Source organism: Podarcis muralis, chromosome Z (assembly GCF_964188315.1).
Source record: "Podarcis muralis chromosome Z, rPodMur119.hap1.1, whole genome shotgun sequence".
NCBI lineage: Eukaryota > Metazoa > Chordata > Lepidosauria > Squamata > Lacertidae > Podarcis > Podarcis muralis.
The window spans coordinates 23,172,973-23,188,372 of record NC_135673.1 but is presented as its reverse complement, the minus strand read 5'-3'; the positions used below and the strand labels follow the sequence as shown (position 1 = coordinate 23,188,372).

The 15,400-nt window shown below is 42.3% G+C and overlaps 1 protein-coding gene across 4 annotated transcripts in view; it reads left to right on the top strand.

Annotated features, from left to right (window-relative positions):
• The window catches only part of LOC114588860 (vascular endothelial growth factor receptor kdr-like), a 192,683-nt gene that overhangs the window by 117,480 nt on the left and 59,803 nt on the right, over positions 1-15,400 (top strand). For all 4 annotated transcript variants that reach the window (XM_077922571.1, XM_028714546.2, XM_028714547.2 and 1 more), the window contains exons 12-14: positions 2,001-2,109; positions 9,686-9,979; positions 13,722-13,868. In XM_077922571.1, the coding sequence (XP_077778697.1) occupies positions 2,001-2,109; positions 9,686-9,979; positions 13,722-13,868 (550 nt within the window). The remainder of the gene's footprint in view (positions 1-2,000; positions 2,110-9,685; positions 9,980-13,721; positions 13,869-15,400) is intronic.

The window sequence follows — 15,400 nt, the reverse complement described above, 5'->3', positions numbered from 1 at the left end:
TCTTTTTCCTATGTGTGTTTTCAAGAAACGTATCTAATTTGTAGTAGAAGCACCACATTCAGCTCCCTCTGTGCTAGCTTCAAGAAGAGTATAGTCGTATTCTTGTTCTTCAATTGCTTTCTGTGGGCAAAGGTATTTCAGGAAGAACTCTTCTTGCTTTGCCTGCTCCTTAGCTTTTTCTGCCTTTTGTTTGTGGTACTGAGCTACAGGTGGCCAGTTTTTATCAGCCATAGCTTACTAGAAATATGTAACATAACCTCCGATCAACTCTATGGTCTTTATCTATTTCACATATACATAAAGAACAATTCTAATTCATGAATTATTTCAGAAACGATAAAATTCTTCAAAATATAAAAGACCTCCTCCGAGGTCTGCACCTTGGGTGACTGCCCAGTTGGTCCCATATTGCAGTTTGGGAGTCAGAGTTGGGTGTCATGTCTGGACCAGTTGAAGACCGTGTGTGGTAACTTTGAGGCTAGATTACTGCAATGTACTGTATTTGGGGCTGCCCTTGAGCCTGGTTTGGAAGCTCTAGCTGAAAAGTGAAGCTTAGTTTTTGATACAAATTCATTCAAGGTGAATGTTTTACAAAGAGGGAGAGGGAACCTACTGTGCATATTCGGTGTAGGGTGTTAAAGAAAATAGCCAGAGATACTTTTTTTTGCAAAGCATTCTACAAAGATAAGGCTTAGGGGAATTCTCACATTCAAACCCTGTCAGCAGAAGGGATCTTGGTATCAAGAACAAAACGACTTGAGACCCTCAGGCAAAATCCCCATCCCATCCCTATTCAGCAGAGGAACCACAAGGGTGGTCCCTGGCAGGAAGTGACTCACCAGGTATAATTTCCAGGTAAAGAGGGACCTTGTGGGTCCTCTCCTGTGTGGAAGCGAACCCTTTGCCACCACCCCCACTCCCCCAAAGTAAGGCTTGTTTTGCTTGTGGAAAGGAGGAGACTGGCAGGCTTCTTTTATTTGGGCATGTCCAATGTGTTTGTTAAAGACTAACAAAATGAAACAAAAGCACCTTGAGGACTTTTTTATGTTCTACAAAACTACTTGGAAGGTGCAAACAGTTTTGGGGGGTGAACTGTGGCCAGAAGACTGACACATCACTGGTGTAAGCTTGGATTTAGATTAGTAGGAAGATTCTCTCTTATTTCATCTGCCTGGTATAGTCTGAACTCCTTTCTTAACCCCTGCCCCTTAGTTCATCTTCACAAGCCTAACATAACTTGATTGTGAGATAGAACCGAGAATCAGGGCAAGCGGGAGGATAGACCATATCATATAAATTTTAAAACAAATTTAAAATGACACAGAAGAGGGAAATATATCCTGGATCCCAGCTCCTTCTTTGGCACTGGAATGTCTACTCAGTAGTAAGCTCCATTGTGTTTGATGGGACTTACTTTTAGGTAAGGGTGTATAATAGCCTTCCACAACCTGGTGCCCTTCCAGATGTTTTGGAATATGATTATGATGCTCTGGAGAACATCAGGATGATGAAGGCTGGCCTAAAACTGCAAAGTTTCCCTAGCTAATGTGGATCTTTTAGCTCTAAGCTGCATTGATGAAAGTGTGAAATCAATGTGTGACAGACTGGTAGATGTGTGTAAGAAGCAAGCAAGATGGGAATGACCTCAGCTAGAATCCCCTTTCAAGTAGAAAACTCTTGGAATTTTTCATCCTTGCTGTTACCCTAAGCTAGGCCCTGTCTGCACCACCAGTTTCCTGAGTATCAATATTTAAGTAAAGTAGATTAACCTGCACCTGACCTGTAGCTGAAAACATCTGAGGATCTGTAACGGTATCACTGGAAGATGAAATTTGCCTTGCTTGGGCTAAACTTTATCCCTGTCCTCCCTTGACAATGCCTCTGCTGTTCATCCCCCAAAGGTGAGTCTTGGGTCCTTTGCATGAAAGATTCTGCAGATTTGCTTATTCCATGACCTCTAAAAGTAACCAGGCTGTCTTTTCTATTTCCCCACGTGGCAGATCATAAGCACCCTGGAAACGACAGCAAGTAATGTCTCTGGGGTCTATTTCTGTGTGGCTTCCAACAAGGTTGGCACAGAAGAAAGAAGCATTCGATTCTATGTCTCAGGTAAGGTACCAGTGCGCCTTCACACCTTATATTCTGGAAGCACATCTGCAGCAGTGCACATATATCCATGCATACATGTATTGCAGGTTCACTGGACACCATGGCTGCTTCAGAATCTGGCATACTTGCTAGGGAAATATTGGGGTTCAGTACCCTGTGGGTTAAGCCAGGGTGGTCAATAAGAGCCAGACTCCAACTGTAAGTCAAGCATAATGTTTATTTACTAAAGCATTGCATTGCATTCTGACATACTCTCACCATGCAGATGAAGCAAGTTGGACGCCAACAGCTGAAACACACTTCTGTTTCCATTAAACATACATTGTGACATTGCACAAAGAGATACACATGGCAAGAGTAGGAATGTCCCACTTTACAATAGCAAGGTTGCAAAACAGGGTCTTCTGTGGCAGAGGCTATATACGGTAATCTTGTCAAAGATGCCTGTGGTTATCGGTTTAAACAGATCTTACATTCCACTCAGCCCAGAGCTGCAAGGGACACACATGCATGGCCAGCTTGCTTACGAACACATTTCTGATTCTTAAATTCATTTATACCTTCATAGCTTCCATTCCTCCCCCCTGCTACACAATCAGTAGCTTTCTTCCCATGGAAAGAAGGTCCATATGTAGAAGATGAAGTATGGCTGTGCTGTTCGCCCTACGTGCAAAGTTATTACTGTCCCAGGCATCTATGTTGAATGTTGAGTCTCCAATGAATCGGGAGCCCTTTTGGCTCCTGCAGACGTTATTGCTGAGCCAGCTCCCAGCTGGTGCAACAGAGGTGCTTGGATCAGACCCTTCACCCCACCTGGCAAAGAACTGGCAAATCCTAGGCTGGCCCAACTCAACCTCCAAAATGTCCTGTTTTAGAGTCCTACTCCATCTCAGAGCCTCCACCAATCAGCGGTGCTCTCCTCCACTAGCGGAGAGGAGCCAGCCCTGAATCCTAAACACATACTCACAGCCACCAACATCAGTATGCTAGGATTTCTCCCTTAAGTTAGGAATGTTGCAAAGAAGAATCCTCTTGCACAAGTCCCATGCAATATGAATGAAGAGGGTGGAGAAGAAAATCAAGCTCATTTGCATCTTAATGAGAAATTCACACTTCTTAAATCTAGGGAAAATAGCACTGTGTCCAACCAAACAACATATACAAACATTTACATTTTGGGTGCAATGTGCATAAAGATGCGTGAAAGTAACTTGTAAAATGCATTGTATTAGGGGACATTAGGGTTTTTTTAAAGTACATTAGTCAAAAGTGCATTAAAAATATGCTTGTTAGGAGAAAGTGGCACAAAAATGCTGATGAATTCGCAAGCTGATTCATCATCATCATCCTTTTTTATTTGTATGCCGCCTTTCCACAGTTAAAAAAAAATGCTCAAGGCTGCTTGCAGCATAACAAGATTTACATAATTACAAAAGTCGTAAACAATAAATAAACCACATCAAAAAAATACACAACCAAATGGGAAACAATTTCCACATAAATCAAAATCTAAAACTAAGAATACAGCATTAATATCACAGTTTAAAATGACCTAGGTAAAAAATAACAGCAATTTAAACAAAAACAAAACAAAAATGGAGCCCTCTCTGCCCAGCGGCAGCAGTGGCAGCAGTCCTTTAAAGAGCCCATCAGGCCCCGCCCTGGGCCAGATGTTGAGCCGCAGTACTGGGGCCCTCAGGAGCTGAGCAGGGGAGTCTTCCTGGGTGGTAGCCGCAGCAGCAGTTCCTATTGGCCCTTCAGGCCCCGCCTGATGCAGAAGTGTGGTGCATTGAATTTAATATTGGGGAAATGAGAATCTTCGCGAACCGAACTTGCCAGAACCATGCATCCCTAAAGCCTGTTCAGGTCCGACTAATTTTACTGGAGCTTGCACAGAGGACTTTGCTGTACGATTGTGTCCCTTGAGGGTCACTTGATTTCCTCACACAAAAGTTTAAATGTCCTACCTAACAGACATAAGATAAGATTTGCTGCCAGATTCCCAAATGGGGACAGTTACAAATGGTTGCCCCAGGCAGTTTATCCTCTCCTGACACGTTTATGAGACACATGAAAAGGGCCTGTGCTTTTTCAGGCTGGCAAGGGGGCTGTTCTGTCCATTCTCACTGTAAGCAATGCAGCTGCTCTGCGGAAGCTCAGAAACAGAACTTGCAAAAGCACAGAGGGTTTAAATTATGCAGTTTATTGTGCAAAGGACAGGAAATTAAAGCCAATTAATTCCTTGTAAAAACAAATGGAACCAGACTTCCTTTTTGATATATACTGACAGTTTACCTTTTCTCATTGGAATAATTTATATGTTTTTGTAAGGAATCCTGGACACTTGAGCTCCCAAATTGCAGTAATAGCAATTAATAAATACAGTAACTACAGCTGAAAGCAAATGCTCAGCTACTTTTAGAAGATGTTACATAGCTCATGCTTTACAGCAGTGAGTTGTGTGTGTGGATTTTTTAAAGGCTATTTGCATCTGTCAGTGCAAGGATGTGAATTATATTTTATGTGTCTGGACAATGTAAGCACAGACATTCAACAAACAAGCAAAGTGAAGATGCACTTTCAAGGTGAATCCTCCTCCTTAGGTATGAGTGACACAAGAGGTTTTCACATTTTTCAACCTTTTACATAATAGGGACACCATGTTTAATCTAGTCTCCCCAACTTGGAACAATCAATATGTTTCCGACCACAACTTTCATCAGTGCCAGACATGCACAGGATGGGACTGGGGGGAATTATAGTCTGAAATACCTGTAGGACACCAGGGTGGAGAAAGCTATTTAATTAATTAAAAACTTTTTGGTTGATTGTCCAGATGTTCCTTTTTGTTATGCATTCATGACAGTTTGTGCTCATGATGCCATCTGGGTGATTAACCGCAATCTTGCTTTCAATGCTGTTGGTGCCTCCAAAGGTTTAGGGGGCAGTCAGGCTGCTTTGTTTCTGATCAGTGCAGGTCCCATAACTTTCTGCTGAACTCCAGTAACTTTTCATACTACAATTTCCCAGGGGTGAGGTGGGGGTTGTTCCACTTTTCTGGTGCTATAGTGCAAAACTGTCCCTCTAGATGGTGACAAGGAGGTAACATTAGAGAAGCATCTCAGAACACATGCGCCCACAGAGGCCTTCCTTAGTACCTGCAATGTTACTTCCCCACTTCCCTGCTGAAGTTCACCTCAAGAGACGCATTATGTTACAGCCAGTAGAATAGGCTGTGGTGGGTGGGTAATGCCCAAAGAATTTTATTTGGTTTGCAGGTGTGCTCATGGGTCCAAAACATGTAGTTTGGCAAGCTCCACACACACACCCTTATCCCTTACACATGAGGGAAAGCGTTTTCTAAGTTGGCGTTACAGGTGTGTGCATCGTCTCAAAATAAGTAAAGTAAATAAGTAAATTCTGCTTTTTGGCTTTCGCAATATTATCTTATTCACCTGCAAACATGCAGACATTTTGATGAATTAATTTGATTAATCAACTAAAACCCATACATTAACTCAGATTTCTATAATTGGGTGTCAGCCCTAGAAATAATTGAGAATCAAACTGAATTAAATTGCATCTGAAAAGCACTTAAAAATAAAATAAGTTGAATGTAGCCCTGGAGCTTAAAAATGTTCCCCCCTGACTGGCAACAGCTCTCTGAGGTTTCTCTGGAGATGCTTGTTATTGATCTTTAAGCTGCTCTAGAAGCCTTTTTGGTTGTAGAGCGGAGTTAAACATGCTTTGATTCATTCATTCATTCATTCATTCATTCATTTCAGAGTTCCAAACTATATCTTTCCCAGCAAAATGACCCATCATGCCAATTGCTGAATATCACTTGGGGAATTGCCATATTTTTCTGTGTATAAGACACCCCCATGTATAAGAAACCCCCTGTTTTTGGAGACTCCAATTTAAGAAAATGGAGGGGATTGCCCAGGGTTGTTGAGCTTTTTTTTGCTGAAAATCACTCACCAGACTGAGAAACGCTGCCAATCACATGTGTCACAATCGCCACAAAGCGTCTGCCCAATCGACACCAGCAGCCAGCAAGCAAACACACCATTGCAGCAGTTGGAAGCCAATCCACAGCAGCCCTTGCCACAGCCACTAACTACCCATCTAATCACCACTGACAACCTCCTCGTGGCTACAACCAATCGTCCATTCCCCCCTCTGCAATATGAGCAAGATGAGCCCAAATTTTGAACATTATTTTAGAGTAAAAAACCCTTGTCTTATACACGGAAAAATATGGTATGTCCTGTTTTCTGTGGTGTTGTTTCCAGGGCAAATTCACACCCACCTTCAAGCTGACAACTTGCAAGTGTTGATGTGAAATAAATCCATATTACAGAAGTTTGTTTACAGTCCATTGAACAAACAACATGTTAGCTGAGAGAAGCAGGGAAGAGGAACTCAGCTGAACAAACCATTGCATGCCCTCGTCTGGAATCCCTGAACAGCTCTTGATTCCAGACTGAAATGAGTGTTACTAATTCTGGTCTGGAAAACCTGAATGTGTTGGAGAGAAATCCTTCCATGGATTCCATGCATTCAGCTGAAGGCCTTGACAGTGTATCTTTACGTACATGTGACAAACGTGGTCATGGACCTGCCCTGTATGTTACCATTCATACAAACAGAGCCCAGTTACAATAGGCAGTGTAAGAAGGCAGGAATTGCCACTTGTCACAATTAGCATTGTTTCTATTCTGCTGCAGTTCAGTTTCTGCCAAATACTACATTATTTATCCCAAATGCAATGCCCAAGCCTATAGACCTATGATACCTTCTGTTTGGGGTAGATGAAGATGCCTGCAGCAAAATAGCCATTTAGAGGCCTAATGAGGTGTTTAGTGAATGGCAACATGGCCAGATCAGGCCTAGGGGTAGAGCAGAAATTCTATTCAGTACACATTTAAAGGTGAGCTTATGCAGATTGCACTTTCTGATGCAATACATGAATTGAGAGTCCCCCTTCAAAACGTGCACTTCTGCAGATGTTGCACTGCGGTTCTCCAACCAAGTAATATGTACAAAAATACATATACTGGTGTAAAGTGTGCATGAAAATGCATATATTAGTGAATATAATGTGTTAAAAATGGGTTGTATTTGGGGAATTTGCTTTGTAAAAATATGAATACAGTCATACCTTGGATGTTCAGCTCCTTGAATACAGTCATACCTTGGATAGTTCACTTCCAGGTTTGCAATGTTCAGGAGCCAAAACGTTCAGGAGCCAAGCTGTTCGACTTCCAAGGTACGGCTGCATTAGGACAACTTCACACAAAAATGTTGATGAATTTTCATGAGAATATTTTTTTTTAAGTCACAAACTGATGTGGGAATATGGGGAAACTGAAGACTGTAAAAAGAAAGAAAGAAAGAAACCGAGAGAAACTAAAATTGACAGATTCACCAATCTCAGGCCAGAGAGAAGCCATCAGGAGCCAGGCCTGGGCATTTGTGTCTGACTAACTTAGCATTGCCTAAATATTATTTTACTTCAGTTTATTTTTTGGATGATGGTTTCTTTCTAAAAGTTTCACACAAGTTTTGACTGCTGCTTTTACATCAGATTTCCATGTTATTTTAGACAAACATTGCAGGTAGCTATATTGATCCATTAGGGAAGAAAACAAACAACAACCCAAAAGCATCAGTAGCGTAATATCTATTATTAGGACTGACTGAAATGTTGTGAGCGAGCTTTCAAGTCCCCTTGAGCAGGATTTTAAGCCACAGAGGAAAAGGGGCAGGGAGAAAGATGTTGCTACTGGACGTGATCCCATTCTGCAGTTTGTAATCATCACAGGATGGAGTGGAGCGAGTGTTTGTGCAGCTTTACGTACTGCTGCTGGGATAAAGAAGCAATGGCCACTCTTCCTTTGAAAATCTAAAAGCCAGCAGTTATTGAGAGCTGGTAATCAAACACATGGGGCTGTTGAAAAGTCATAAAAATAAAGTATTACTTTACAGTGCAGTCCTATATATAACTACTAAGAAGTAAGCTCCATTGAGTTCAGTGAGACTTACTCCCAGGTAAGTGAATATAGGATTGAATTCTTTGTACCTTTTTTCATTGAGCTTTTATCATATAGTTATTGCTTGACTTTAATAGTGAATTTATTAACTTCAGTGTTTTATTTTAGAGGAGCAAGCCATAAACTTGCTTGTTAATCGCAAGAAAATAACTCAAAATCCAAATTTAGACCAGGAAACAATACCTTTTTCTTAGCAGGGAAATTCTACAAAGCAGTGAGCAAGGTTTTTAGTTGTGCCATGGTCTTTTCTGGGATAGATGACTAAAATGACTCAACACAGAAGGGTTTTATGTCTTAGGTGGGAACCTTTACCAGCCTGAGGCCCACATTCCCCCATGGGCAATCTTCCAGGGGTCTGCATGATAGTGGTGGGTGGGACCAGAGGCAAAAATGAGCAGAGCAATGGAGGTGTCTTGGGGCAAACATGGTCTGGAGAAAGAGCCAATGGTTGGATAGAGAAGCCTAGAGGGTTGCATTTGACCCCCAGGCTTGAGGTTCCATACTCCTGTTTTAGGTAGAAGAAATGGTGAATGCCCAGTCTGCTGTTAGTTTCAATCCTAAAAAGGGAACAGAGAAATCTATGTGTGTGGAAAATGTATTAGTCTCAGTTCAGTAGCTGTGAGGATAATTGCCAGGTAATTTCGAACTATAAAAAATGGTTAAGGCCTGGCTGCATGCCCAGGTGCCATGAACCTGCCCCCATCAGGACATCTCAGCAAAACCAAAGACCACCAACAACATCGTATGGGTTAATATTAGGCCACAGGCTTATTGATGACAGATGTGAGTGAGTTAGGCTTGGCACTGGGCTAGCTACCATCACCTCCAGCCCACCTGCTGGAGGGGTCAAGGCCAGTTTTGGGATTGACCCATGACATACATCAAGTGGGTACAACCCCCACAGAGTTGCTGCATCAGGGGAAGCCACACCAGCTTTTAAATCCTGGGAGTGGATCTGAGTGAAGACTCCTTAGAATCAGTCTCAGGCCTGGCCCGTTGAATTGCCCCCCCAGCAGCTGGCGTGAGGGGAATTTGTCTCCTAACAGTTGCCAGAAGCGATACCCAGTGGTGCAACAGATGGCAGCAGGCCGCAAATACCACATCATCCACGTAGAGGGTGAGCAACTATTGTCAGAGGCTGGGGAGAGTGTTTGGCAACTGACACACACACAGTTTCCCTGTCCCCTCCCATTTGTAGCATTGTTCAGGTCAAACTACATTAGTCTATATGCACTTCATTTGGTAAAGACCATAGCTTAGTGGCAGAGCATCAGCTATGCATGCAGAAGGTCCCAGGTTCAGTCCTTGGAGTGAACAGGGCTGGAAAAAGACTCCTGCCTGCTGAGACCCAGGAGACCCACTGCCTGTACGTGTTGCCAATACTGAGTTAGATGGACCAATGGTCTGAGTCAGCTTCCTGTGTGCCACTGCTTTTTTGCCATTTGAAAACAAGAAGTTATCCATCGTCGCAATTGCATTTCAAGCATGGTTACAAGTGTCCTCCTTTCCCCCCCTTCCAGATGTGCCATCCCAACTACAGACTGAGCCACAAATCACAGCCATTGTAGCAAGCAATGTCCAGTTGACCTGCAAGTCCTCCAAGTACATCTACAACCACCTCTCTTGGTACAACCCCACCTTGCAGGCCGTTCCTGATGCTTTGATGCAGAAGAAGGTGGACAACTATTCCATCTACTTGACGTTGGGCCTTAAGAATGTCTCGCAGGCCCACGCTGGCCTATACAGGTGCAGAGCTCGAAGCCACCCAAATAGCACTGAGGGGCTGGAGAAAAACACCATGCTCAGTGTCAAAGGTGAGTCTGGTAGGGTGGCCAGATTTCCCAAGGCAACATTGTTGAACAGGGACATACCTCGGCAGGTCAAGGGATTGAAAATAAAACTACAAATATCATCATTATGCATATCTGTGGAATAGCTGGACTACTGTGTATCATTCTAGTACACAGTGGCCTCATCTCAAAAAGAATGTCATAGAATTGGAAAATGTTCAGAAAAGGGCAGCTCCCCTATGAAGAAAAGGTACATTAGGGTTTTTTTTAGTAGAAAGAACTCAGGTTGAAAGGGATTCAACAGAGGTGCATAAAATTATATGTGATATAGGGAAGAGGTGGACAGGCACAAGTTTTTCTCATTATCTCACAATATTAGAACTCAAGACTATTCACTGAAACTCAATGTGGAAAGATTGAAACAGGAGGTGGTGCTTTGCACAGTGCATGTCTCACTTTTCTGAAATCCCAGACAAGCAGTAGAAATATAAAAACAAACAGAACAAAAACAGTAAGAGGTTTTGTCAAGGTCAACCTCAATAGATGTCTGATATATTGTATTTGGCTTGGTGGGTCACAAGTTGTGTGGCTCTAGACTTTAGTGTGGAAACAAATAGATAGGAACATATGAGCACCCCTTGATAGATGAGACCAGAGGTTCATTTAGTATAGTAACCTGTTCCCCAGAATGGCCATCTAGATATCTCTGAGCAGTGCCCTCCCACCCATGAGGTGGGCTGAGGCAGCTGCCTTGAGCGGTGGAACACCAAGGAGTAGCTTCACACCACCACTGGCAAGATCACATGAGATCTCACTGAAATCTCACAAGAGCTCTGAACCTCAAGGCCTTCATAAAGCACATGTGCATTTCATGGTGTATGCTAAAGGTCTGAAAACCATAGCTCTGATTTTCAAAAGAGCATGTTGGAATTAGCCTCATAATTGAAGGAATAAATATATGGCCGTGGACTATGATAAAGACTAAGGGTGGCATCCAACAAAGTACATTCACTAGCACAATAATTTCCACTTGTGGAATGGAAGCTTCTTTCTTCCTCTTTTTCCTCTGCCCATGTACCCCCATGCCCCTCTCTAATCTGGAAGGTTGAGGGAACCCTCAGAATAGATTTAGAGGTGCATGGGGAGAAGAGAGGGAAGGGAAGTTCATCGTGCAACCAAAAGTACTTTGTTGGATACCATCCAAAGAAACCATTAGGAGACAGATAAAGGGAGATCCAGATTATTTCTTTCACATCTTGCAATTTCTAAAACTTGATTTGTGATTTTAAGGAATGTTCATGATTATCTAAGCCTATAGAAGACTCCTGCTGGTCAACAGGTCCTTGTCAGATTTCTTAACATACCAAGAACATACCAAGAAAAAAAGAAATTCTACACATCTCAGTTGTGCCATCTTTCTAGGCATGGTATTAGTGAGTGAAGATTTTCTCCACTTGACCTCAAAGAAAGGAGGAATGGATATCCTTCACCGCCACCAGTTGCACCCTGGTGTCCATTTGGTTTATGCTAGTTAGGGGGGGACTGTGAAAATCGGGTGATTCTCCCAAGTTCATAAGTCAACAGAGAGTCTTGGCTCCCAAACAAATTCCTCCATGCCAGCTACAATACAGGACTGTAGCAAATGTCCCCAGTGCCCAGCCTGAAGGACCATGAAGCCACCTCCTTGCTGAAGCAAAGTAAGTCTGGGTCTGGTGAGTGTCTGAATGGGAGACTTCTGGGAACAACATGTACACTGCCTTGGATTCCATGATGGAAGAAGATGGGATATAGACGTAAGAGAACAAATAATAAAATATATAAAAGTGAAGTGCAGCCCCACAATTATCTGAATGATTAAAATGTGACAAGCAAGGTTAAAAGAGAGCTGCTTCTCTCTACCTGGCCACTTGATTTGCTGTGACGTTCTTTGAGTCAGAGAGAATTTCTCCAGCAGAGCAAATGGAAAATCCAATTCCAGCTTTTTTGGAAAATCCAATTCCAGCAACAGCATTCTCCCTGTCAGGATGTTATTATCTGCAGCCAGGTGCCTCAGAACACTTTACTTCAAAGAGCTGTGTCCGTCATTCACTTGAACCAAAATATTGTAGCTGTACAGGTGGATTTATTTATTTATATTTTTAAGCAGTTGGAGATTTTCTCTGTCAGAGTGTTGAAAAAGTTTAGGCTGCTCAATCATTCCATTGTTAAGGAGCCATCGTGAGCTGTGCCACCTTGGCTAAAGCAGGAGTAGGGGACCTGTAGCCATCCAGATGTTGTCTCATCATCCACAGCCAACATGGCTGATGGATAACAATATTTACTGGGAGCTGTAGTCCCAACAACATTTCGAAGGTGACAGGTCTCTTAATCCTATAAAACCAACATGGTGTGCACCATTAAGACCTGGGTGTGAGAACTGGATGGACTTGATCTGACTCAGCTCTGCCTACTCAGTATGATATCAACCCTGACTGGAGGGTGGGGTGGGACAGGGTGGGAGAGGTATTGCTGCAGTCCATAGGACACAAGTATCTGGTTGGACACTTTGAAAACAGGATGCTGGGCTAGATGGATGTCTAACCTGACCTAGCATGGCTCTCATTGTGTTCTTACACCCTTGTGCTGACATTAGAACTGTTTGGGAGACAGAGGGCGATCCTGATATTTCAAACAGAAAATTTTATACCGGATAATTTGGTATAAAACTAACAGTTCACATCCACATTTCAAATCCACAAAGTTAACATCTTCACCATACCTTGAAAGCACATTGCTTCCTCTAAAGAATCCTGGGATTTGTAGTTTGTTAAAGAGGGCTGGGAATTGTTGCTCTGTGAGCAGTAAACTACAGTACCCAAGATTCTCTGGGGGTAAGCCATGTAGTTTAGATGTGCTTTAAATATGTATGGTGTGGATATGACCCAAATGAATGCATAAAGGTGATACTATTTGGAGAAGGAAAAGGAAAAGAAAACTTTCAAATCTCGACTAGTCTTCTTGAGGAGTGCCAGTTTCAGCTGTTGACAGGGCAGAGGAAGAGGCAGGTGAACAAGTAGGTTCCAGTGGTAAACATGAGACGCAGGTGCACAGGGCTCTTATTAGTGGGGCTCCTGCTGGGCTTTGGGCCCTTGGCATGTGTCCTACCATACCAACCCCTGGCACCAGCCATGTTTCTGAGGTTAAAATACAATAGTCGAGGCAGAAAGGATGAGAAGTATAGACAACTATGCTAGATTGTCTGGCAATTACTGGTAGGAGAAGTAAATAATGCTTCCTGGCACCTGTCCTTGATACTTTCAGCATATCATACATTAATTTAGGGTGGTGGTCATCTTCACTCTTGTTTTTACAGGACAAAACTGACTCTGCATTCTTGTCGCCCCAATATTTGGCTCAGGACCACCTCCTGTGAGCATGTGATAAAACTGACACCCGGGCTGAATTTGTGGCCTGAGGACGTCCTCTGAGTAAAAGTACTTACTATAAGCTTCAGCCATGTTATCTGGAACCACGAGAGCTACTTTCTATTATACCATATTCCTCTGAATTTTGGAGGATAGCCTCATCCACCTGTTCATTCCTAGTTTGGTTGGATTTAAAGCTGTGCTGTGTTTTTATTGATGTGATCTTTCTGTATCCTTTCCACTTTTCTTTCTTTCTTTTTCTGCTTTCCATGCATTAGAGACTTTGTGTTGGTATAAGGATGGAAATGCAGGTCTTTGGTGAATATGTGGTCCTTAAAAGCATTGCTTCCTTATATTTGCAGTTAAGACTGTGCCTTACATTATGGAGAACTTCACAGACTTCGAAGTTAATGTTAGTGGGAAAATTGTTCTGGAGTGCAAAGTGAATGGGACACCCAAACCCACAATTGCTTGGCTGAAAAATGGCTATCCAATTACTCCTGCTTCAGGTGAGCCTCTGTTTCTCCAACCTTTGATTACTGTAGTGGTATTTTCCTTTGATTAACATCAGAGACACACTCGCATCTGAAACCTGGAGGCTGCCAGTCAGTGTAGGCAATATGCTGCTCTGCATAGCTCATAACTGGGTTAGAAACATGGCTTACTTAACTTTTAAAAATAAAAGGATAGAGTAGAAAAAAGAGATTAGATCCATTTTTTTAAAAAAGCATTATACAGGGATATATCATAAGCATAAATGTCTCTAGCAAACATTACTAGGTTGTCAGATATACAAGTCATCCTTAGTGCTTTTGCTTATTAGGGTTGGCAACTTACTAAAACCATGTGTAAAAAATACAAAATGCATTTTAATCATGACAATATGACGAAAGAAAGAAAGAAAGAAAGAAAGAAAGAAAGAAAGAAAGAAAGAAAGAAAGAAAGTTATCCAGCCCCACCACTATATAAGAAAGAAATCAGAACAGCAGGTTTCATTCTTTTAACTGCTGGACAACACAGTTAATATTACTCCTGATGTTCTGCTTATTTTGTCCTCTTGGTCTGAGATGAGGAAAAGTCTTCTCTGCAATTGTGATAGTTCTGGGATGCTCAGCATGCTAGCTATAGTGCAGGCCACATCCAGGAACCCACACCTGTTCACTTCAATTCAGATAGTGTCATTGTCCTGATACTGGCAGATTGATGAGAAATCCTGGCTTCATGAGTCTCCCCAATTTAATGAGTGTGGATTGTGTGAAGCATCTGATGGGATGGACTTAACTTACGGCTCGTCTATACTTCCAGTTGTTTCATGCCTAGAAAGCACAGGTATAAGTGGCTTTGCCCCTGCCCTGCCACTTTCATCCAGAAAAACTCTGTCTTTAGTGCTAAATTGGAGCAAATGGAAATGAATGGAAAACCTGGTTGCCAGTTGTTCTGTTTCAGCACTAAACTCTGGGTTTTCCCCGGGGGGGAAGCAATGGAGCAAATGGAAGTATGGATAAGCCCCATATCATATGCGGTGCAAAATATACTAAGAAGTAACTCGAATGCTGCATTGGCGAGCGAGTCCTAACTGCCCCTTTCATTTCAGCTAGTCTGCCTGACCTTTAGAAAGGGGTGGATGCATGAGAGAAGGAGACATATGGTCATTTGCCCTTCACAATCTTCTTTTTATACATTAACACTGCTCTGGGGAGTGTGTGTTGTAACAGTTGCTATCTGAGAGGTATCCATCACAACCATAACCCAGAGAAGGAGTCAGCTTTTCTCCAGTTGAGGCTGAAAACTTGCAGGGCTGATACTAGTATTACTATTATTTTATTTATTTATATCCCACATTTTCCCCAGACCAGGACTCAGGGTAGCTTGCAGATAAGATAGAAACAACTAAAAAACAGAAAAACCATTATTAAAAAGCAATTAAAAGCTAATAGAATTAAATCTATCTATCTGTATTTATCATCTATCTACCTATCATCTTTTAAGGATACAGGTTATTGCAATGAAAACATCACAGCACCAGCCCTTTCCTTAAAAA